The following is a 25,029-nucleotide window of genomic DNA, read 5'->3' as shown; positions in this document are numbered from 1 at the left end:
GGGGTTCCTATACTGCCCTGACATTTTAAGGGCCCTAAACCGTGAGGAGTAGTCTAGAAAACAAATGCCTCAAAATGACCTGTGAATAGAACGTTGGGCCACACGTGGGCGGTACCACATGTGTGGCACTTTTTTACACCCTAAGTGCGCTAAGGGGCACAAAGTCCAATGAGTACCTTTAGGATTTCACAGGTCATTTTGCGACATTTGGTTTCAAGACTACTCCTCACGGTTTAGGGCCCCTAAAATGCCAGGGCAGTATAGGAACCCCACAAATGACCCCATTCTAGAAAGAAGACACTCAAAGGTATTCCGTTAGGGGTATGGTGAGTTCATAGATTTTAGTTTTTGTCACAAGTTAGCGGAAAATGACACTTTGTGAAAAACAATTAAAATCAATTTCCGCTAACTTGTGCCAAAAATAAAATCTTCTATGAACGGAATACCTTGGGGTGTCTTTTCTAAAATGGGGTCATTAGTGGGGTTCCTATACTGCCCTGGCATTTTAGGGGCCTTAAAGAGAGTCTGAAGCGAGAATAGATCTCGCTTCAGACCTCATATATAGCAGGGGCACGTGTGCCCCTGCTAAAACGCCGCTATCCCGTGGCTTAACGGGGGTCCCTGTCACCCCAAATCCCCTCCTTAATGCGGGGGAGCGCTTCCGCATTGGGGCAGGGCTAACCGCCGCAGCCCTGCCCCACGCGCGTCTGTCAGCGCGTATCTCCGCCCCTCCCCCGCCCCTCTGTCTTCCTTCACTGAGAGGGGCGGGGGAGAGGTGGCGATGCGCGTCTGATAGACGCGACTGGAGGCAGGGCTGCAGCCATTAGCCCTACCTCCAGGAACCAAATATCTACGTCCAGATTTACGCCCAAGGTTTGCAGGGGGTGGGTTTGGGGGTCAGGGACCCCCGTTTAGCCGCGGGATAGCGGCGTTTTAGCAGGGGCACACGTGCCCCTGCTATATATGAGAGCTGAAGCGAGATTTAGTCTCGCTTCAGTGTCTCTTTAAACCGCGAGGAGTAGTCTTGAAACAAAAATGACCTGTGAAATCCTAAAGGTACTCATTGGACTTTGGGCCCCTTAGCGCAGTTAGTCCAATGAGCACCTTTAGGCTTTACAGGGGTGCTTACAAATTAGCACCCCCCAAAATGCGAGGACAGTAAACACACCCCACAAATGACCCCATTTTGGAAAGTAGACACTTCAAGGTATTCAGAGAGGGGCATGGTGAGTCCGTGGCAGATTTCATTTTTTTTTTGTCACAAGTTAGCAGAAATGGAAACTTTTTTTTTTCTTTTCTTCTTGTCACAAACTGTCATTTTCCGCTAACTTGTGACAAAAAATAATATCTTCTATGAACTCACTATGCCTCTCAGTGAATACTTTGGGATGTCTTCTTTCCAAAATGGGGTCATTTGGGGGGTATTTATACTATCCTGGAATTCTAGCCCCTCATGAAACGTGACAGGTGGTCAGAAAAGTCAGAGATGCTTGAAAATGGGAAAATTCACTTTTTGCACCATAGTTTGTAGACGCTATAACTTTTACCCAAACCAATCAATATAGGCTGAATGGGTTTTTTTTTATCAAAAACATGTTTGTCCACATTTTTCGTGCTGCATGTATACAGAAATTTTACTTTATTTGAAAAATGTCAGCACAGAAAGTTAAAAAAATCAATTTTTTTGACAAAATTCATGTCTTTTTTGATGAATATAATAAAAAGTAAAAATCGCAGCAGCAATCAAATAGCACCAAAAGAAAGCTTTATTAGTGACAAGAAAAGGAGCCAAAATTCATTCAGGTGGTCGGTTGTATGAGCGAGCAATAAACCGTGAAAGCTGCAGTGGTCTGAATGGAAAAAAAAGGGTCTTGTCCTTAAGGGGGGTAAAGCCCATGGTCCTCAAGTGGTTAAGTAATGTATCCCCAATTACATACATTCTTGCAATTTACATTTTGAATATCGTTTGTTTGCTTACAATGTGCTTGTTATGGGCTCATTCACACTGGAAATAGCAAAATGGCTAGCATTTTGCAAAGCTATTTTCAAGTGATTTTTTTTACCGATTGGTAGAGTGATTTTGGAGCGATTGCCTTTTGTGATTTTTTGACACGGAAATGCAATTGCTAAAAAAATGCTACATGCACTGCGTCTGCAATTTCAGCAAATTAATGGCTGGTAATGGCTACAGTGAGATCACTGCCATACACTTTACAATATAGTAGTGATTTTCAAAGTGGTAGTGATCACCAGTAATTGAAAGCCTTGGTGAAATCACTAGTTAAATGTTCCAGTGCAGGGGCAAATCCAGGATTTCCAAGGGGGGGCTCCTGAAAGTGGCGTGTGGGCGTGGCCAAAATATGGTGTGGGTGGAGCCAAATACTAGCAGTTTCTAGGCTAAATTGCACCCAGGGTGAGGGCGTAAAATGCGCCCCCAACGTGGAGACAGGTATAGGTGCCCGCAGTATAGGTAGCCAGCTATAGGTCCCCCCCCCAGTATAGGTAGCCCATATAGTTGCCCCCAGTATAGGTTAGATAGGTATATGCCCCCCAGTATAGATTAGATAGGTATATGTCCCCCAGTATAGGTTAGATAGGTATATGCCCACCAGTATAGGTTAGATAGGGCTATGCCCCCCAGTATAGGTTAGATAGGGCTATGCCCCCCAGTATAGGTTAGATAGGTATATGCCCCCCAGTATAGGTTAGATAGGTATATGCCCCCCAGTATAGGTTAGAGAGGTATATGCCCCCCAGTATAGATTAGATAGGTATATGCCCCCCAGTATAGGTTAGATAGGTATATGCCCCCCAGTATAGGTTAGAGAGGTATATGCCCCCCAGTATAGATTAGATAGGTATATGCCCCCCAGTATAGGTTAGATAGGTATATGCCCCCCAGTATAGGTTAGATAGGTATATGCCCCCCAGTATAGGTTAGATAGGTATATGCCCCCCAGTATAAGATAGGTGAAGGAAGGTGCCCGCCCCCTGTGTGGGGAGAAGATTGCCCGGGGGAGAAAAGACAGAATAAAATGATGGAGGCGCCAGCCGCGCCAATAAGGGATGCGGGAACCGGCTTTATTCCTCGCTCCCTCCCTCCCTCTGAATGCCCCTCGCCTGCGGTGAATGTGTGCCCGGCTCCCCCATGAGTGTTTGCGCAGCGGAGCGGTAGGTCCTCTTACCGCAGATCAGGCGCACCAGCAACTGGAGTCTCATGCTTCCTGTGACGTCATGGTAAACAGGAAGCATGAGACTCCAGTTGCTGGTGCGCCTGATCTGCGGTAAGAGGACCTACCGCTCCGCTGCGCACACATGGGGGAGCCGGGCACACATTCACCGCAGGCGAGGGGCATTCAGAGGGAGGGAGCGAGGAATAAAGCCGGCTCCCGCATCCCTTATTAGCGCGGCTGGCGCCTCCATCATTTTCTTCTGTCTTCTCTCCCCAGCCGGCCGGGCCATGCGGCAGCCCCACTTCCGGTCTCGGTGCAGGGGGGTGTTCTATACACCCAGAACAACCCCCTCCGTGCGCCACTGCAGTGTAAAGGGGGCAAAAGAATGCTGAAAACAGCATTTCTGCTACTATAACTTTGGGTGGCCACAAAAGTGTCTGCGAGGTCTGCAGCACCTGATGAAGGGCAGAGTCCGAAACATGTAGTGTATATCGACATGCAATAAAACTGAACGCAAGTTCGTGCCTGTGGAGTGCCTCCTTCTACTCTATTATTAATTATACAGTAACTGTAAATGAGCCTTCACACTATGGTATGTTTACCTCCCCCATTCCAATAATTGCACATTGAAAAATGTGACTTGGCTAAAGTCAAATTTTCAGACAGAAAAAGGCAGGCTTGCCCTCCTATGACACTCCTATTCCCTCATCTTAAATAGGGCGGGGGAGAGGAAGGAAGGGGGAGGTGATATGAGGGACCCTCTTCCTGTGGAAAAAAATGGTACTGTTGGCTAAAGCCAATTTTTAAAGGAATGCCAACTGTGGCGGGGTTGTTAAAGCAGACAGGAAGGCACAACCCACAGAGGAATGTGGTTCCAGCATCTTTGTGCTCACCTTAGGTAACTTTGCTTTGGGTCAGGTGTGCTTTAATGGCCCATACACACCTCAGATGTTTGTTATCTGAAATAATTGTTCATCCAGTGTAAGTACATTTGTTGCCAGGTATCCACAGTCTGGTCATGGAGAAAGCCTTGCACAAATGATATTGTCATTACCTGCTGCAGCTTAATCCTGCTGGTTTGTTCTCTCCTCATCTCCATAAGGGGGGGAAAAAACAGGCTTGTGCGGCAAAGCAGAGTGCAACATGTTTGTATGGGGATCTGTCATATAAAATTCTCAGTCGTTTTAGCTGATGAAAGATCAAAAATGCAAAATCTACGTCAAAGTCTAATGTGTGTACCAGTCTTAAATAGGTACCCATATCCTTAACCAATTCTCTAGCAGATGTCATCATTTTTATTGAATTTTGACTCAACTTCTGCATCAATGCTTCCACACTCATGAAGTCTCACTTTTCCAGATATATTTTTTTATTATTTATGAAATGAGCTGGGTTCAATCCTCTCATGGCTAAAGATGAGGTAGCTTTGGGAACAAACGTGTTGAGATTGTGAAGAGAAGATCTGAGGACTCCTCCACGCCATGGGCAGTGTGTTGGACCTAGCACCTTTTTCTACCCAGAAAAACTTGGCTGAGCTAGTCTAGTTGAGGTGACCCACTGGGAAATCTCATAGCCAACAAAATCAAAGTGCCCAACAAGTATATACATAGACAACTAATTTGCCCTTTGAACTATGTCATTAAAGATAATCTCTGAAATTGCACACCAGATCCCTTGCCTTCAGCTGCTGGGCTTCGGGCACTTTACTAAACCTATTCGGTTGGTGGTATGGATAGTGTTCAAACTAATGAGATATTTTACCACAAGATAAAAAATACTGCGCTCCACGGAAAAAAATTGATCACAGGGGATCGCAGCTCAACCAATATTCACTAATAAAACTGCACTTCTTTCACGTCCTTGCCACAATGCAGGAAGAACCCTAAAACAACAAATAAAATGCGCACATAGTGCAAAGTACTGCTTTCTTGAAAACACAATCAGCACCCAGTGTTGCACTCCAGCGGGATGTGCCACCACCTTAGGGATATACACAGCTGGGTTCCCCCTCTCCTGAATCCACTCACCAGATGGTGACTTGCTTCACGCGTATCAATAAAAGCAACATCGTGCGGCTCCACAATAACATTTTTCTTTATTGAACCAGTTTCCCACAGGCTTCCGGCATACGACCACTCTATACCCGGGCGCGGAACTCCGGGCAGCAGAGGCGGCCTTTGGGGGTGGCAAATGGGGCTCTGCACATGAAGAGGGCCCCGCATGTCATGCCCGTCATACCATGCTCATTTTGGTGGTGGTGAAGGAAAGGTCTACAGAAGTCTAGCGGTTTGTGTTCTGAGCAGTGTGTCATTTACAAATACTCAGATTTTCCAATTTTGTTTCACACACGTTATTCCCCCCCCCCCCCCTTTTTTTTTTGCTTAGGTTTTCGTCTTAAGCATGCTTTACTGTACTATGCGGTTTGCATTTTTGTAACGAATTTCTGCACTGACATGAAGCTTGCCAAATGTCAGATTAAGGTAAAGTGCAAGAACCTCAGCCTGAGGGGCCCAGGGGCATTTAGGTCAGTCGAGCATGGACTGGAGCTAGAGGGGGCTCAGGCTGGAGCTTCCAGACTGGCTGGGGATTGGTGCTAGGTTTCATGGGGAGATTGGGATAGGTAGAGGCTGGCTGGGGAGCTAGGGACAGGTACAGGTACAGTTTGATTACATTACGTATTGAGCCCTACACGCTGCGCCGCTCTGCCGACCCAAACCACCGCCTAGTCTTGCTCTCCCTATTGGCGGCCCGGAGGCTGTCTCCGCTGTTCACATCATGCGCCTGACTTCGGATCTGCGAGATGCGTTCGTAACAGTTTAGGTGGGTGAGGGCGGAACTGGAGTCTCCCTCGCCACGCACTGTCTGCAGAAACATTAGTGATCCAGGAATGGAAACCGCATGATCAGCTATTGAATAGCAGGAAGACAAGGCGATCGGGGACGCCGCTGATGGGAGGAAATCAAGTGCATGCACAAATAGAACACAGGGGCCCCTGTATGGAGGTATTTATCTGGCTCTTGGAGAAGTAGATGCAACCGGGAGGTGTGAGTATAAATGAGCCGCTGACTACAAGTTTTATGTGCTTTGAACTGCCTGCTGCTTCTTGCTATGCATCCTAGTGCAATCTAGTGCTTTGCAGACAGCTATATGTGCTTTTGCTGAACTTGTTAGTAAAATGATGGCAAACCTCACTGTTCTATGAAATTACAAATTGGAACCAGGTGGAATAACGGACTCCCTCAATCTTGGGCCCGTGTGCATGGTTGATGAATGACTGGGTGGTGTGTTTGGGGGTGGCAGGGTGCTGCAGCTCAATTCACAACAGCGCTGTTGTTTTTAATGATGTGCTCAGACACACTTTTATGTTTTGCTATGCCACAGAGTAACCAATAAACGAATCCCTTTTTTCACGACAACCATGTCACAGATGAAATTATTGTAGGACAATTGTGGAGGTTGGGTGTCATAAACCGAGTGATAGAAAAGGTAAATTGGTTGGTGGGTGTCTATACAATCCTATCCCCCCCTCTTCCCCTTTTACTGACTGACATGAAGCTTGCCAAATGTCAGATTAGGGTAAAGTGCAAGAGCCTCAGCCTAAGGGGCCCAGGGGCATTTAGGTCAGTCGAGCATGGACTGGAGCTAGAGGGGGCTCAGGCTGGAGCTTCCAGACTGGCTGGGGATTGGTGCTAGGTTTCATGGGGAGATAGGGATAGGTAGAGGCTGGCTGGGGAGCTAGGGACAGGTACAGGTACAGTTTGATTACATTACGTATTGAAATTGTTCCCGTATTGGTTGGCTTAGGGGCCTTTAACAAGTTTTTAAACAATAATAAGGCATACTGCTTTAGAGGTCGACAAGCCCGTGACTGTGGTGGTAAGGTACATGGCCTTCACTTATGCCTCTAGGCCCCGCGTATGACACTCGCCCCAGGCCCTGCGTACTCTAAGGCCGGCTCTGCGGGGCAGTGCATCCAACCGGGCGGCCTGTGCAGCGTAACGTCAGAATGCAGCCTGGCCCATATTGAATGAATGACATATTTTGGAGGAAAAATTAGTGGTCTACGTAAGTACCGTATATACTTGTTAGGCACTTTGCTTTTAGCAGGGGTGAATTTGCCCTGATTTATTGCAGGGAGCTGAGCTTGTCTATGAGGTTTCCCAGTGGAATACCTCAACCAAACTAGCTCCAACTAGGTTCACATTGTGTCGAAGCAGTACCATATCGATTCTGGCAGATGTGCAGTTCTGCTCCAGGGTCAGGTTCTGCTTCAGGCTGGAGCAGAGATATGCCATTCATCAAATGAGCGGCAACACAGTCAGATCTCTGTTAAAGAAGTGGAGCTGCAACAGCAACGAAAGAATTTGTACTTTTCTAGCCAAGTCCAGATCTACATGTTCTTCTATCTCTGTTCAGGTACTGCTCATCAGAGCTTGTTTTTATCATTCATCACCTGATGTGAAATAAATCATGTTTAAAGTAGCTGATTAGGAGGCCACATGTAGCCTATAGCAGCGGGAAGTTTATAAAATATTATATTAAAAGGATATTTTTGGCTATAACTGTGTTTCTGTGAAAATTGTAACTTGCATCATAAAGTACAAAGATATTTCTCTGCTGAATAGTAGAAGGTATGGTAAATGAATCCATTAAACCTGACGATTTATTCATTGCGAGCAATAAAATCCACTATGGCAGACCATCGTGTTAACAATGGCTGTCAGTGCCAGCTAAGCCAAACCTCAGCACCGAAATCTATATATTTCACTGAAAGTGCTGATTTGTGGTGGATCAAGCAACCCCCATGTGTTTCAAATAAAATTATCTATCCGCTACAGTCAGGGTTCTCCAGCACTAGAGAATGGGATTCCAAAGTGTGCCACCCCCGAATGGTGCCCATGGCAGTATAGGTGGCAAATGTGCATCTACTATCAAGTAGGCTACTGCTCCAGTATAGGTAGCCAGATGTGTCACCATAAGCAGAAGACCTCCTGTTCAGTTTCGAGGTAGCCCTCTTTTCCAGTGCAGATAGCTGGATGTGCCTCCAGTATTAGGCAGACCCCAGTACAACCAGATCTGCCCCTGTATTAGACACCCCCAGTATTAAATAGCCTGATGTGTCTCCAGTATTAGGTAGTCCTCTTCCCCAGTACAGATAGCTGGATGTGCCTCCAGTATTAGGTAGTCCTCTTCCCCAGTACAGATAGCTGGATGTGCCTCCAGTATTAGGCAGACCCCCAGTACAGCCAAATGTGCCCCTGTATTAGACACCCCCCAGGATAGATAGTCCAATGTGCCCCCAAGTACTAGGAAGTCCCCTTCCTCAGTATAGATAGCTCAACGTCCCCTCAGTATTAGATAGCCTCCCACCATATGGAGAGTGCAGTGTGCTTCACTCACGTGTCAGTGCCGTGGGGATCCCTCAACAGCCTCTGCTGCACAGCATCTCCTCTCCAGGACTCTCTCTGTGTACATAACGGGAGACACCACTAGAGGGCATCATAGAGAGACGCTGTATTGTAAGCTGAGTATGGATCCCTACAGCCTCAGCGCTCACACAAGAAGCACACAGGCTGGCCCTGTTTATACCAGTACAGTAATTTTATTTTAAAAGCTCCATTACCCAATACTTTGGTTTTCGTTAAAAATACTTCAATTCGATAATCCAAGGGAAGACACCAGTTTTATTAAAGGAAGGAGACACAAAAAGATGAAGGTGGAGGTAACGTGCAAATCTTTAGTTAGAAATACAGTACATTGGAATCACATACACAAATGCTAAAACAACAGCATCTTAGCAGGGACAAAACACAAACTACAATGCTTCACGCCAAGCTTGCTCAATCTCTCCCGTAGCTAGCTGAATGGCTATGCCAGAAACAGCCTGGAGGGGGCACCACCACAGCGTACAAGTATTCTATGGTCTGCCGTTATGTAGCAGCTGTCAAGCCGCATTCATTACAGTACATTAAAACTCTTTCTATCACTCTTTCCTAATGACTTATGTCAAAGCAACACATACTCTATGCACCATTCTACCACTGGGGGTACTTTATTCCTTACTATGTCGGATTACATACCCTCTCTGCAACGGGATAATGCCCTTTGTGGATAAGCTCTGCATGTGTCCCCCACTGCCAATGACACTTCTAGGGATAACCGGGCATATTCAATGTGGCTGTGCAAATAGTAATACAGTCTGAAATGTGATTGGTCAGTAGAAATTACTGCAACGGCTCATAAATAAGTTGAAATGTGTTCATGTGCTAAAAACCTGAATAAAATAAAACACCTACTGCTATTTGACTTAAATATTGATAAGATGTAACAGTACTACCAGGAATCAGTGTGAAATGCAGCAAGAGAAGTATCTCACGTGTTGATTTGTTCACACGGGATAAAAGAGAAAAACATGAACTAAAAACCTCAGTGTGTACAGGATGCGCACAGTTACTGCCTATGGCTAGGTAATATTCAGTGGATTACAAGTGGTTCCATCCTGTACGACTCTCATATGGTTTGTGTTGTGTCTATTGAAAAGTGTTCTCACTGCCATTGCTTCCATGCTTAATGCATTAGGGAAGCATAGCCTACAGCTTGCAGATGACCTCACCATTTGTGTACCCAATATCAGGTCTCTACATGACCAGGCTAGGCATAAAGATCTGATTCTAATATTGACAACTGGATAACAGCAGAGAGTTGGTGTTGCACAACGCCATGATTTATCCCAAAGACAAGGCTATGCTCTGATGGGAGAAGCAACGGTGAACAAACACTAGCCCTGGACCAATCAAACTACCAGCGGAGAATGGTGAGCACATGCAGCTCCGTACATCTAATCCCTGGGTATGTTGGGTGGAGGGATCTTCACTTCAGAGGGTACCACCCCCCAGATTTCAGTGGCGTATTCCCGTATTGTTCTGTCGCTGGAGAACTTGCCAGAACATGCAATGTTCTTGATGACTTTCTTGGTCCATTCCCTGAGGTTCTGTAAAGTATATTTATGATAAGCAATGTCAGCATTTATGATCAGCAAAAAATCCTGCTATGGTAATTGCCCCATCCAGGAGGCACAAGTTGTGCTTAGCAAATGGTGATGGGCTCACGAGTAGTCACGAGTCCCTAAGGACTCGAAATTTGTGATATAGATGAGGCTTAATTGCCTCAGCTGTGCGGCTGGATGACAAGGGGTTCGTTACCCATAAGTCTGTCATCCTACCTGCGCTCCAAACAGGTTGCATGCGTCCTATTGGACGTGTTGCAAGCCTCACCACCGCGCACTTCCTCCTTCTGGCTTGAATGAGGAAGTGCGCGTAGTGTGGCTTGCAACGCGTCCAATAGGACACATACAAGCTGTTTGTAGCACAGGTAGGATGACGGACTTATGGGTAACTAACCCCTTGTCGTCCAGCCGCACAGCTGAGGCAATTAAGCCTCATTTAAATCACGAATTTCGAGTCCTTAAGCACTCGTGACTACAAGTTATTGCCAATAGTAAAATATTGGTAATTTCACCGATATTCTACTATCACCTGTTATCTTCTCACAATGTAGCGGTACTTACCAGCCGCTATCCAATTCAGAATTTTAACATGGGTTCCTATGGTGGCACCCCTTTCTTCAGGTTGCGATCGTGCCTAAATGACCTGCTTCAAACAAACTTACCATATACAATTGGTCCACCTTCTCTTGGCTTTTAATGTAGGCTTCATAATCTGCAAACACCTTAAACCTGTAAAAAAAATAGAAGGTGAAAACAAAAGTTAAATGAATCCAGATTTTAAGGTCATTACACACTTACATGGCCAACCTGACCATTTGCACCAATATATTTTAGTTAAGCAGTTTTTAGCAAAGAAGCAAACTATAAGGTTATAAATAAAAACCTCCCCTTGAAAAGTCTAAAACTATGCTAATTATTTGGCAAACATGGCTGGCATCAGTCTTCATGGAGAGAAGAGGAAGGACAAGTACAGTACAAGCCAATACAGGTTCATGACCTGTTCATAGCACTGTGAGTCAGTAATGCTTTACACAGCGCCATCTAGCGATTTCAGGGAGACAATGAAAACTGATAAAGCTTGGGGGCTTTCACACTTACACAAATTTTTTTTCTATACAGTGGAGGAAATAATTATTTGACCCCTCACTGATTTTGTAAGTTTGTCCAATGACAAAGAAATGAAAAGTCTCAGAACAGTATCATTTCAATGGTAGATTTATTTTAACAGTGGCAGATAGCACATCGAAAGGAAAATCGAAAAATAACCTTAAATAAAAGATAGCATTATTTTAACAGTGGCAGATAGCACATCAAAAGGAAAATCGAAAAATAACCTTAAATAAAAGATAGCAACTGATTTGCATTTTATTGAGTAAAATAAGTTTTTGAACCCCTACCAACCATTAAGAGTTCTGGCTCCCACAGAGTGGTTAGACCTGCACAAGGCTGGAATGGGCTACAAAACCATTAGCAAGAAGCTGGGAGAGAAGGTGACAACTGTTGGTGCGATTGTTCGAAAATGGAAGGAGCACAAAATGACCATCAATCGACCTCGCTCTGGGGCTCCACGCAAGATCTCACCTCGTGGGGTGTCAATGATTCTGAGAAAGGTGAAAAAGCATCCTAAAACTACACGGGAGGAGTTAGTGAATGACCTCAAATTAGCAGGGACCACAGTCACCAAGAAAACCATTGGAAACACATTACACCGCAATGGATTAAAATCCTGCAGGGCTCGCAAGGTCCCCCTGCTCAAGAAGGCACATGTGCAGGCCCGTCTGAAGTTTGCCAATGAACACCTGAATGATTCTGTGAGTGACTGGGAGAAGGTGCTGTGGTCTGATGAGATCAAAATAGAGCTCTTTGGCATTAACTCAACTCGCTGTGTTTGGAGGAAGAAAAATGCTGCCTATGACCCCCAAAACACCGTCCCCACCGTCAAGCATGGGGGTGGAAACACTTTGCTTTGGGGGTATTTTTCTGCTAAGGGCACAGGACAACTTAATCGCATTAACGGGAAAATGGACGGAGCCATGTATCGTGAAATCCTGAACGACAACCTCCTTCCCTCTGCCAGGAAACTGAAAATGGGTCGTGGATGGGTGTTCCAGCGCGACAATGACCCAAAACATACAGCAAAGGCAACAAAGGAGTGGCTCAAGAAGAAGCACATTAAGGTCATGGAGTGGCCTAGTCAGTCTCCGGACGTTAATCCAATAGAAAACCTATGCAGGGAGCTCAAGCTCAGAGTTGCACAGAGACAGCCTCGAAACCTTAGGGCAGTGGTTCCCAACCTTTTCCAGGTCGTGACACATCACGACAAACATTCAGATATCCGGGACACGTCACATCATGCCAAACATTCAGATATACATGACACGTCCCGTATGATAGAAAAGAAGGGCTCAGTAACAATCTGATGATGCTGCAGGCACAATGAGGGGCTCAGTAACAATGTGCTGATGCAGCAGGCAAAATGAGGGGCTCAGTAACAATGTGCTGATGCTGCAGGCACAATGAGGGGCTCAGTAACAATGTGCTGATGCTGCAGGCACAATGAGGGGCTCAGTAACAATGTGCTGATGCTGCAGGCACAATGAGGGGCTCAGTAACAATGTGCTGATGCTGTAGGCACAATGAGGGGCTCAGTAACAATCTGCTGATGCTGCAGGCACAATGAGGGGCTCAGTAACAATCTGCTGATACTGCAGGCACAATGAGGGGTTCAGTAACAATGTGCTGATGCTGCAGGCACAATGAGGGGCTCAGTAACAATCTGCTGATGCTGCAGGCACAATGAGGGGCTCAGTAACAATCTGCTGATACTGCAGGCACAATAAGGGGCTCAGTGACAATATGCTGGTGCTGCAGGCACAATGAGGGGCTTAGTGACAATCTGCTGGTGCTGCAGGCACAATGAGGGGCTCAGTGACAATCTGCTGGTGCTGCAGGCACAATGAGGGGCTCAGTGACAATATGCTGGTGCTGCAGGCACAACGAGGGGCTCAGTGACAATCTGCTGATGCTGCAGGCACAACGAGGGGCTCAGTGACAATATGCTGGTGCTGCAGGCACAATGAGGGGCTTAGTGACAATCTGCTGGTGCTGCAGGCACATTGAGGGGCTCAGTGACAATCTACTGGTGCTGCAGGCACAATGGGGGGCTCAGTGACAATATGCTGGTGCTGCAGGCACAACAAGTGGCTCAGTGACAATCTGCTGGTGCTGCAGGCACAACGAGGGGCTCAGTGACAATCTGCTGGTGCTGCAGGCACAACGAGGGGCTCAGTGACAATCTGCTGGTGCTGCAGGCACAACGAGAGGCTCAGTGACAATCTGCTGGTGCTGCAGGTACAATGAGGGGCTCAGTAACAATCTGCTGATGCTGCAGGCACAATGAGGGGCTCAGAAACAATCTGCTGATGCTGCAGTGCCCCAGTATAGCTAGTATAGTGCCCCAGTATAGTGCCCAAGTATAGCCAGAATAGTGCCCCAGTATAGCCAGAATAGTGCCCCAGTATAGCCAGTATAGTGCCCCAGTATAGCACTCCAGTATAGCCAGTATAGTGCCCCAGTATAGCCAGTATAGTGCCCCAGGATAGCCAGTATAGTGCCCCAGGATAGCCAGTATAGTGCCCCAGGATAGCTAGTATAGTGCCCCAGTATAGCCAGTATAGTGCCCCAGGATAGCGCCCCAGGAAGGGAAGAGGACAGTCCTGCGGACCACAGGCAGGTTGGGGATCCCCGCCCTAACTCACCCCTCCATAGCCACCACTCCGCCCCTTCTTCTCCTCCCTGAGCCACTCATTCGCACCGTGGCTCCGTACTCGATGCGCTGCCTCCGCCCTCTGCCTGTAGTTAGTGTACATCTACAAGAAAATGGCCGCCGCATGTCTGCAAATGTGAACGGCGGCGGCCATTTTCTTGTAGCCCTGAGAAGGGCGATCTGCGGGGGAGACGAGCAGGGGGAGCAGAGAGCGGCGACACATAGCTGGTGCTGCCGCGACACATGAATGTGTCGTGGCACACCGGTTGGGAACCTCTGCCTTAGGGATTTAGAGATGATCTGCAAAGAGGAGTGGACCAACATTCCTCCTAAAATGTGTGCAAACTTGGGTCATCAATTACAAGAAACGTTTGACCTCTGTGCTTGCAAACAAGGGTTTTTCCACTAAGTATTAAGTCTTTTATTGTTAGAGGGTTCAAAAACTTATTTCACTCAATAAAATGCAAATCAGTTGCTATCTTATTTAAGGTTATTTTTTCGATTTTCCTTTTGATGTGCTATCTGCCACTGTTAAAATAAACCTACCATTGAAATGATACTGTTCTGAGACTTTTTATTTCTTTGTTATTGGACAAACTTACAAAATCAGTGAGGGGTCAAATCATTATTTCCTCCACTGTATATTTGAGACGGGCGTTACTAAATCGGAGCAGCTCCCAGAACTGTCAGGGGCCCTAACTACTAACTTTCCCTTCCTCCCATACAGGGATAGAGTACTGGTTAAGGGCTCTGCCTTTGACATGGGAGACCAGGGTTCGAATCCTGGCTAGGTCAAGTACCTATTCAGTAAGGAGTTCAAGGCAAGACTCCCTAACACTGCAGGGTGGCCTCCTGAGCGCGTCCCAGTGGCTGCAGCTCTTGAGCGCTTTGAGTCAGACAGGAGAGAAGCACTATATAAATGTTCAGATTATTATTATTATACAGGGGACTATACTTTAGATCAGGTGTTTTTGTGGCTACACTTGTTATGGGTGTGAAGATCATGATGGCCACACTTGGATTATGACCCTTCTGAGATGGGCCCCAGGCAGTGAAGGGCACCAAGTGGATGCAAGGGTAGGGGTGCGAACATTGAGGTGGCCACATGACAGTTTTGATGGTGAGCCCCATGAATTGTAGTTACGCTACGGATTTGTGAATCTGTTTTGAAATTTTTCATCTTTCGGCTCTTCTTTTGTTTGTCCGTGTTTGTATGCAAATTTTCATGATCCAATTTTTTCCATGCATATCAACAGTCTGCAAGTAACTTTAAATTTGCATGCAAGTTTTCTCATGGCGAACGCATATTTTCTACCTTTCCATCGACTTACATGATATGGAAATGACATGTCTGTTGCACACAAAAAAAAACATACATCCCAGACAATTTTTTTCTGGAGAAAATTGTCATTCAAAATTCATACAAAAGTTCATGGTTTGAGTAGGGAATGTTACAGCCACATGTAAACTATAAATTACACAGTACTTAAAGAGAGTCAGAGAGGAGTCTCACTGCAGTTTTTTACTTACCCGGGGCTTCCTCCAGCCCCATAAGCATGGATGTCCCTCGTCGTCCTCCTAAGCGCCGCCGTTCTCCCGCAGTCAATCCTTGGTAAGCTGCTCAGTCGGACTCAGTCTGACTGAATGGCGTCAGCCGGGGCCTTCTGCACTTGCGCAGAAGGTCCACCGCTGACGTCACCGAGCTGCTTACTGGAGCTCGCAGGACGGCGAGGGACACAGCCATGCTTATGGGGCTGGAGGAAGCCCCAGGTAAGTAAAAAAAACTGTAGTGAGACTCATCTCTATAACTCTCTTTAAAGCAACACTGTACAAGAAACCATATTGACCAGTTAATTTTGATTGGTTTGAGGTAGGTTCTATGTAGAATAATGAGTAACTATGGCTTGTAGCACTTGTCTTTGTTAGACCAGCCTTATCACTGCTAAGAACATTCCATACTGCTGGCACAAAGGGCCAACACCTGGTCTGCTGACCTGTCATGGTTCATCAGCATGTTGACCACATCCTTGAAAAGATCGGGTTCTTTGGGAGAAAAGCGTCCATCTCTGATCTGGTTGATCACCTCTTTCAGCTCTGGAATTCTATCATAATATTCTTTCGCCTTGTACCTAAACCAAAGTCAAAGAAAAAGACAGCAACAATATTAATAAAGTTACATTTTGAATGGACCATAAAATATATACTGTAGTAATTTAAATAAATATAAATATTACATTCTGATCAAACACAGAAAATTAAAGCAGGGTTCATACTTGTCAGTTTTCCTGTGTGTTTTCTGCAAAGAAAAACGCATTTAACATGGGCTCTAAATGTAATTCTATGAGCTATTTAAACTTAAAAGGCACCCAAGGTGTGAGACCTGGGGAAGCTGCTATATTTATTTTGTTTTAAACAATACCAGTTGCCTGGCAGTCCTGCTGATCTTTCCAGGCAGTAGGATCTACAGTGGCTTGCAAAAGTATTTGGTCCCCTTAAAGTTTTCCACATTTTGTCACATTACTGCCACAAACATGAATCAATTTTATTGGAATTCCACATGAAAGACCAATACAGAGTGGTGTACACGTGAGAAGTGGATTGAAAAACATACATGATTCCAAACATTTTTTTACAAATCAATAACTGCAAAGTGGGGTGTGCGTTATTATTCAGCCCCCTTTGGTCTAAGTGCAGTCAGTTGCCCATAGACATTACCTGATGAGTGCTAATGGCTAAATAGAGTGCACCTGTGTGTAATCTAATGTCATTACAAATACAGCTGCTCTGTGACGACCTCAGAGGTTGTCTAAGAGAATATTGGGAGCAACAACACCATGAAGACCAAAGAACACACCAGACATGTCAGGGATAAAGTTATTGAGAAATTTAAAGTAGGCTTAGGCTACAACAAGATTTCCAAAGCCTTGAACATCCCATGGAACACTGTTCAAACGATCATTCAGAAATGGAAGGAGTATGGCACAACTTTAAACCTAGCAAGACAAGGCCGTCCACCTAAACTCACAGGCCGAACAAGGAGAGCGCTGATCAGAAATGCAGTCAAGAGGCCCATGGTGACTCTGGACGAACTGCAGAGATCTACAGCTTAGGTGGGGGAATCTGTCCATAGGACAACTATTAGTCATGCACTGCACAACATTGGCCTTTATGGAAGAGTGGCAAGAAAAAAGCCATTGTTAACAGAAAAGCATAAGAAGTGCAGTTTGCCACAAGCCATGTGGGGGACACAGCAAACATGTGGAAGAAGGTGTTCTGGTTAGATGAGACCATCTGAACACACCATCCCCACTGTCAAATATGGTGGTGGCAGCATAATGCTCTGGGGGTGTTTCTCTTCAGCAGGGACAGGGAAGCTGGTCAGAGTTGATGGGAAGATGGATGGAGCCAAATACAGGGCAATCTTGGAAGAAAACCTCTTGAAGTCTGCAAAAGACTTGAGACTGGGGTGGAGGGTCACCTTCCAGCAGGACAAACGATCCTAAACATAAACAGGGCAACAATGAAATGGTTTAAAACAAAACATATCCATGTGTTAGAATGGCCCAGTCAAAGTCCAGATCTAAATCCAATCGAGAATCTGTGGCAAGATCTGAAAACTGCTGTTCACAAACGCTGTCCATCTAATCTGACTGAGCTGGAGCTGTTTTGCAAAGAAGAATGGGCAAGGATTTCAGTCTCTAGATGTGCAAAGCTGGTAGAGACATACCCTAAAAGACTGGCAGCTGTAATTGCAGCAAAAGGTGGTTCTACAAAGTATTGACTCAGGGGGCTGAATAATTACGCACACCCCACTTTGCAGTTATTTATCTGTAAAAAATGTTTGGGATCATGTATGATTTTCGTTCCACTTCTCACATGTACATCACTTTGTATTGGTCTTTCACGTGGAATTCCAATAAAATTGATTCACGTTTGTGGCAGTAATATGACAAAATGTGGAAAACTTCAAGGGGGCCGAATACTTTAGCAAGCCACTGTATATCACACACACGAAACAAGCATGCAGCTAATCTTGTCAGATTTGTCATAGACATCTGATCTGGATACTTGTTTAGGGTCTATAGCTAAAAGCACTAGAGCCAGGGGCCCCTTTTAGACTAGCCTTGCAAGTGTGCCTTGTCTTACCCGGATTTACCGCAGGGTAACACAACGACAATGCAAGACAATGGGGCCTAGCACACTTAGGCTTTGTTCACATCTGAAATCGAAATCGACAGCGATTTTGTGAGTGATTCCCCCCCCCTCCCGGCGCTCACCTGCGCGCTACGATTTTGTGTACAGCGCTTTTACAGAGCGATTCTATTTTTTCACTTCCTGACCCAGAAAATAATAAATACAATAGCCTCAATTCATTAAGCTTTATCAAACAATTTTTTCGAACATTTGATAATTTACCTCATGAGTAAAATCTAATTTTGAATTCACTAAGGTGTTCTAGATTTATTGAACATTTTATCGATAAAACATTTGATAAATCCATAACACCTTAGTGAATTCAAAATTAGATTTTACTCATGAGGTAAATTATCAAATGTTCGATAAAGCTTAGTGGATTGAGGCCATTGTATTTATTCTTAAAAGCGTGACCGCAATCGCCGCACAAAGCGATTTTGTGAGTTTTGCTCTTTTCCTATACCTTCCATTGTAGCAAAAACACCCCCAAAAAATGATACATGCAGTGCGTTGCTGAGCGGAATGCAGACAAAACGCGCTGATGTGAACTATCCCATAAGGATTCATTGCACAAATGATTTTAGGGCGGTTTTTAAAATCGGACGTACTTCTGGTCTATCAGTGAGCACGTTACATGGCAAAGGGCGTGTAAGGGGTGGCGCTATGCATATGACTATCAGCGCACTCTGCCGCAGGGTCAGATTAATGACATTTTGTGTGTTGCAATAGGGGCAGAGCATTGCACTGCAAACACACTGGCCAGGTGTAGTGTGCCTTAACCTCCTTGGCGGTAATCCCGAGCTGAGCTCGGGGTATGCCGCCGGAGGTCGCCGCTCAGGCCCTGCTGGGCCGATTCTAATTCTGTAAAAAGCAGCACACGCAGCCGGCACTTTGCCAGCCGCGTGTGCTGCCCGATCGCCGCCGCTCCGCGGCGATCCGCCGCGTGCAGCGGCGAAAGAGGGTCCCCCCAGCCGCCCGAGCCCAGCGCAGCCGGAACAAACAGTTCCGGCCGGCGCTAGGGGCTGGATCGGGCGGCTCTGACGTCAGGACGTCGACTGACGTCCATGACGTCACTCCGCTCGTCGCCATGGCGACGAGGAAAGCGAAACAAGATAGGCCGCTCATTGCGGCCTATCTTGTTACTTTCGATTGCCGGAGGCGATCGAAAGTACGCTTCCGGAGCGCCCTCTAGTGGGCTTTCATGCAGCCAACTTTCAGTTGGCTGCATGAAATATTTTTTTTTTAATTTAAAAAAAACCCTCCCGCAGCCTCCCTGGCAAAATAAATAAACCGCCAGGGAGGTTAAAGAGACACTGAAGCGAAAAAAAAATTATGATATTATGATTTGTATGTGTAGCACAGCTAAGAAAAAAAACATTAAGATCAGATACATCAGTCTAATTGTTTCCAGTACAGGAAGACTTGAGAAACTCCAGTTGTTATCTCTATGCAAAAAAGCTATTAAGCTCTCCGACTAACTTGGTCGTGGAGAGGGCTGTTATCTGACTTTTATTATCTCAACTGTAATTGAACTGTTTACTTTTCCTCTGCTAGAGGAGAGTTCATTACTTCACAGACTGCTCTGAAAGACTCATTTTGAATGCTGAGTGTTGTGTAATCTGCACATATTATAGAATGATGCAATGTTAGAAAAAACACTATATACCTGAAAATAAAAATATGAGAATATTTTCTTTGCTGCTAATCTTCTAGTAATTATTCATAGTACACAACCAATTCATTATATCATATATTTTTTTTCGCTTCAGTGTCTCTTTAAGAGAAAAAAAAGTGCTCAGAATCAGTACTTCGCTCAGTAGAGGGAAGGCTCTGGATAATCCAGAGACTTCCACCGTCCCCCTCCACCTCACCGTTCCAGCACTAAAATCCCCTTGAACTGCGTGGCCACACGCCTGTCTGTGAATGAGTACAGATGCACTGCGCAAGCACGAGATGCCTTGAGTCTGTACAGTAGCACAAAGCCTCTTAAGCCTGGCTATATGTGCCGCGCCCAAGCAACTCCATACTAAGGCACAGGTGTAAGGTGCCTGCACAGGAGCGCAGCTGAGAACTTCCAGAGGGTCCAGCACTGGATCGGTGGACTCCAGGAGAAAGTGGGAAGCCTCTGAGGGTCCAGATCCTTCCCTCTTTCTGCTCTGGATTTCCAAGGTTTGCTTTAAATACATTTTTCGCATGTAAAAGTTTGGTGTTTAGCTCAATATTGGGCAATAGTTGGAAACTTCTGAACATTTTTGAGGCTTCTAGGGTTCTCATATAGGCCATCTTGCCATTGGAGGGTCCCACTTTATCCTCTGGATGAGAATATCCCATCAATGAGCGTACACGGACGTGGCATGTAAGGTCTGCACATGCCCAGTAGAACTAAGCCGCAAGGCGTGAATTTACAGACAGACAATATAGTTAACTACCATGATACCGGCTTAGGGCTCTTTTACACTAGGCAACACGTGCACAAAATCGGGTTCATGCACATGTTGCCTAGTGTTATGACCTACGGCGTGACGTTAGGAAGTTGCAGTTCGACGCTGATCAGTGATGCTAGTTCTAATTCGCCCGACAAGAAAACTCTTACGGTGGACGATTAAAAGCTCCTAGAAGCGTTACAACGTAATGCTCTGGAACGCTTTGTCTGAAATTTCCCCGCTTACTGCATCCTAGGAGCAATCCGTCAAAACGCACGGATCAGCGCCTAGTGTGAAAGAGCCTTAAGTTTCCATTACATACTGCCAGCTGGATAGGAGTTTTGTTTGTATGCATAACGTTATGATTATATGATGTTGCTAGTAATTCAATGAACAGAAATGGCTGCTAATGACAAGTAAAGGTAAACAAAGAAATGAAAACAATAGAAACCCTTTTTTGTCAAGAGCTTCCACATCTTCCACTCTCATGCCAAAGATGAACAGGTTGTCTTCTCCAGCCTCTTCTGCCATCTCTACATTGGCTCCATCCATTGTTCCAATGGTCAGAGCACCATTTAACATAAACTTCATGTTTCCAGTGCCAGAAGCCTCAGTGCCAGCCGTGGAGATTTGCTGAGACAGGTCAGAAGCTGGGATCACTGGAAGACACAATAATAAACATCACTAAGCACTCTCTAGATAGCAAACTGCTCTCATATCCAGAACATTAACACTTTCAATAACTGTCATACAGAAAGACTCTTATCGAAACTTTGTGGTAATTATCCCTGTAAAGACGAGCTGACTGGCATGGCAGCCTGTTCTGTTCTATGAAGAGGGAACATGGAGGACAAGCAAGGATACAATAGGAGGATAATAGAGTTTGGTTGTTAGTAATCCATGATGATCGGCCACTATTAATATCAACAGTGAGGTAGGAGGGCACCTATACACACCTTAGATTTTTCAACTAATCTACTGAATCATTCTTGTGGACAGATCTCTAGTGTGTGTACATAGCTTAAAGGGGCACTATGGTGAAAACTGCTTTTCTAAATATCCCCATTATCGGTTGTGTAATAGGGACAGCATACATTGCTAAATAGTGCTTGTGTAGCATTTATTTCTCACCTAACAGCTAATCTCCTGTCAGAAAGCAGCTGCTGTCAATGTGGTGTTCCCTTACACCAGTGATCTGCAAACTTACACCAGTGATTGGCTTGCCAGCTGTTAAGGAACTACAAGTCCCACAATGCATTTGCCTTTATGAATCATGACTGTGGCTGTCAGACTCCCAAAATGCAGTGTGGGATTTGTAGTTCCTTAACAGCTGGAGATCCAAGTTTGCAGATCACTACCTTACACCACATGGTCTGACCCAGCTGTCATCTCTCTCTCACTCTCTTCATAGTGCATCTCTCCTCCAATTGTTATATCAGTCTTTTTTGTTTGTTTTAAAATCAGAACTTTTAATAAAAAGGACAGGTAGTAGAAACACGATGCATTAGTAAAGGATATGAGTTAAAAATCTGCCAAGCCTGGGGCTTCTTGCCAGCCCTTCTTAAATTTGTATAGATTACACATACTCCACTGTTGTTGCATAAAATAAATGAGGAAAAATGTCCTAACAATAGGTAAAAGCGATTATTGGTCATGTGTAGACTGATACGTCCTGGCGGAACAGTTCAGATAATAATCAGTGTTAGTTGTTTACATGGAACCATAACAAACAATCTCACTATTCAAAATACTTACCTGTGGTGAATTACACACTCCTAAGTCCTCATTTTTGCACTTTCGCTATCCATTCGATCAGCAGACCATCGTTGTGCCATCGCTGAATTCAAACGTGCTCCGTCGTCATTCACTTGTCTCTAACGGTCGAGGGTCACTTGTTTTATAGCGACAGTAATCGAGCGCATGTATGGCCCTTTACCCCAATGTGCGTATAATAATTTTACAACCTTCAAATAGTCGTTCATTTATTTTACCAAACCTTCAAACGTGGGAGGAGTTTCAGCTTTCCATTTTTGGAGAAAATATATATCAGTCAATTTAAAGAGAACCCGAGGTGGGGTTCTGACAATGCAATCCACATACAGAGGCTGGGTCTGCCTATACTGCCCAGCCTCTGTTGCCATTTCATTCCCCCCAAGCCCCCCTGCGCTCTGCAATCACCCATAAATCACAGCCGCGCTGCCAACACGCAGCGTGTCACAGTGGGCTGTATTTACCCCTGCACTGTCAGTCTGACGCTCCCCCCGCCTCCTGCATAGCTCCGGTCCCTGCCCGTGTCCCTTCCCTCCCCGCTGATTGGAGGGAAGGGACGCGGGCGGGACCGGAGCTATGCAGGAGGCGGGGGGAGCGCGCAGACTGAGACTACAGATGTAAACACAGCGCGGCTGTGATTTATGGGGGATTGCAGAGCGCAGGGGGAACTTAGGGGGGATTGAAATAGCAACAGAGGCTGGGCAGTATAGGCAGATCCAGCCTCCGTACGTAGATTGCATTGTCAGAACCCCACCTCGGGCTGGCACCACAAAAATTGTTGGCAAGACAACCCAGGCTTTAAAGATTAGAATGTCTGGTCACAAAACAGCCATCGGCAATAAAGACACTACACAGGCTGTTTCAAGCCATTTTACTGAGGCAAGGCATAACCTGTCTCAGATGAGAGTAAAGGTTATTGATAGTGTACCAACGAACTGGAGAGGAAGGTTGAATAGACAAGGTGAACTCCTGAGACGAGAGGCATGGTGGATTAAAAAACTTAATGTCATGGGTGGGGGAGGGTTGAATCGTCAATATGATTTAAGATTTTGTATTTAGGTATTTGGGGATGGAATTACAATTTTTTTGTTATGATTATATGGAATTATTGCTTAGCAGTATATGTATGCTATTATCTGCTGTTGAAATATGTTGAGAGATGAGGGATTTATCTAAACTTTTGTATCTTGTCTTCTTTAACAGTTTGTTTGCTATGAGGCCGGTGGAGAAATGGCCTTCAGCTGGATGGTGAGAGTTAATGTGTTTTTGTCTGTACTTATGGCAGTTCTCCCTTAAATGGCGTGGTTTCTGATCTAGGCTAGCCTTATACACATGCAGTTATGTATACGGTTTCTGCATATGGATGTGTGATTACTTTAACACAATAGGGCTACATGATGCATAGATCTTGCCAGGAGGATGATTGTGAGCACGAGTATTATTTTGTTTATTGGTTTCCCTGGCTACCTCGGCAGCGGTGGGAGAAAGAGCGATTACATCACCGATGTAGTGGCGCTGTCGGATTGGTTAGCTAGCCCGTATACTTTCTTAGTGCACAGGGATTGGTGGACGGCCGTTCTTTGTTCCTATTGGCCGGCCGATCTTGCAGCGCTTCTCCTCCCATTGACTGACGTCAGAGATAGCCAGCAATGTTCCACTACGCAGAAGTTACTTGACTCTCGCCGCACTGCTGTTAGAGAATTGATTCCACGGCTGTCATCCGGTTTGTAGCTTTTCTTGTTCCCGATCAGGTCTGCTTCTCTCTCTGCATATTTTGATTGGTGGATACAATTTTGAAATGATTGGTTGATATGTCAGTTTGTCGCTATATAAGCAGGTTGTGAATGTGATTTTATTATGGTTGAGTGGCTTGAGAAAGAGCTTTTCAGCTCGGAACAGCGGGCTGTCGCCACCAAAGCCTACTTTTATGCTATCATGTCATTTTCATGACATTTCAATAAAGAGCAATCCACTTCAGTAACGGCTCCGGTGGTGTGGAGGGCTGTCAGCTAAGGCACGCTATCTGACCTTCCTATTGATGAGTGCTGCTCTTAACCCAGTGACAAGTTTATATTTCTATAAAGAGCTATTTTTTTACTTCTAATTTTTGTGGTGCCAGCCTTTTGGTGCATACTTCTACAGATCTCATTGGTATTGAGATCTCTGGCTTGGGAACACAGAAGCTCCTCTCCTGTGTCTGGGTGCTCCTCCATCCCTTACTTGTTCATATCAGTCAATGTAATAAACATTTAGTTGTACAATGTTTTAAAAAAAAAAAAAAAAGACCACTCACCCTTTTCTGCCAGCGATACACGATAGTTCTCCAAGTATATAACTTTTAGTCTGTCGCCGACTACGGGATCATTGTTGACGATATCTCCTACAGAGGTGATTAGTTTGATGATCATTTTTGCCATATGATAGCCAGGGGCCGCCTGCAGAGCAATTCATAAATATTAATGTACAGAAAGAGGTTAGCATTTCTAAGCAGTCAACAGTTTACATATTCTTATATTACATAGCACAGTATATTACATAGCACAGTTTCATGACTGCAAAGCATAAACAGTAAGAGAAGTTTATTGGAATTATTTTTTTTTTGACAACTAAGAAAAATGTCCTCATACACACCTTTCCTCCAATCATGACTGTTCTTGGCACGAAGGTTCTGGATGGATTTTTCTTGATTCCTAAAGT

General features: G+C 45.2%; 2 protein-coding genes across 3 annotated transcripts in view; one reads left to right on the top strand and one right to left on the bottom strand.

The window, feature by feature from the left end:
* ABHD12 (abhydrolase domain containing 12, lysophospholipase) overlaps positions 1–25,029 on the top strand; it is a 1,393,598-nt gene that overhangs the window by 231,524 nt on the left and 1,137,045 nt on the right. The gene's annotated exons all lie outside the window — the stretch shown is intronic.
* The window catches only part of PYGB (glycogen phosphorylase B), a 231,913-nt gene continuing 215,721 nt past the window's right edge, over positions 8,838–25,029 (bottom strand). Inside the window, exons 15-20 of the mRNA XM_068232241.1 lie at positions 24,964–25,022; positions 24,626–24,767; positions 21,014–21,221; positions 15,940–16,074; positions 10,842–10,908; positions 8,838–10,164 (exon numbers count right to left, since the gene is read on the bottom strand). Of these exons, the coding sequence (XP_068088342.1) occupies positions 10,012–10,164; positions 10,842–10,908; positions 15,940–16,074; positions 21,014–21,221; positions 24,626–24,767; positions 24,964–25,022 (764 nt within the window). The 3' untranslated portion in view covers positions 8,838–10,011. The remainder of the gene's footprint in view (positions 10,165–10,841; positions 10,909–15,939; positions 16,075–21,013; positions 21,222–24,625; positions 24,768–24,963; positions 25,023–25,029) is intronic.

The sequence above is a fragment of the Hyperolius riggenbachi genome, chromosome 4 (assembly GCF_040937935.1).
Source record: "Hyperolius riggenbachi isolate aHypRig1 chromosome 4, aHypRig1.pri, whole genome shotgun sequence".
NCBI classification, from domain to species: domain Eukaryota; kingdom Metazoa; phylum Chordata; class Amphibia; order Anura; family Hyperoliidae; genus Hyperolius; species Hyperolius riggenbachi.
The sequence above is the reverse complement of the archived record's forward strand: the minus strand, read 5'-3'. Positions and strand labels throughout refer to the sequence as shown.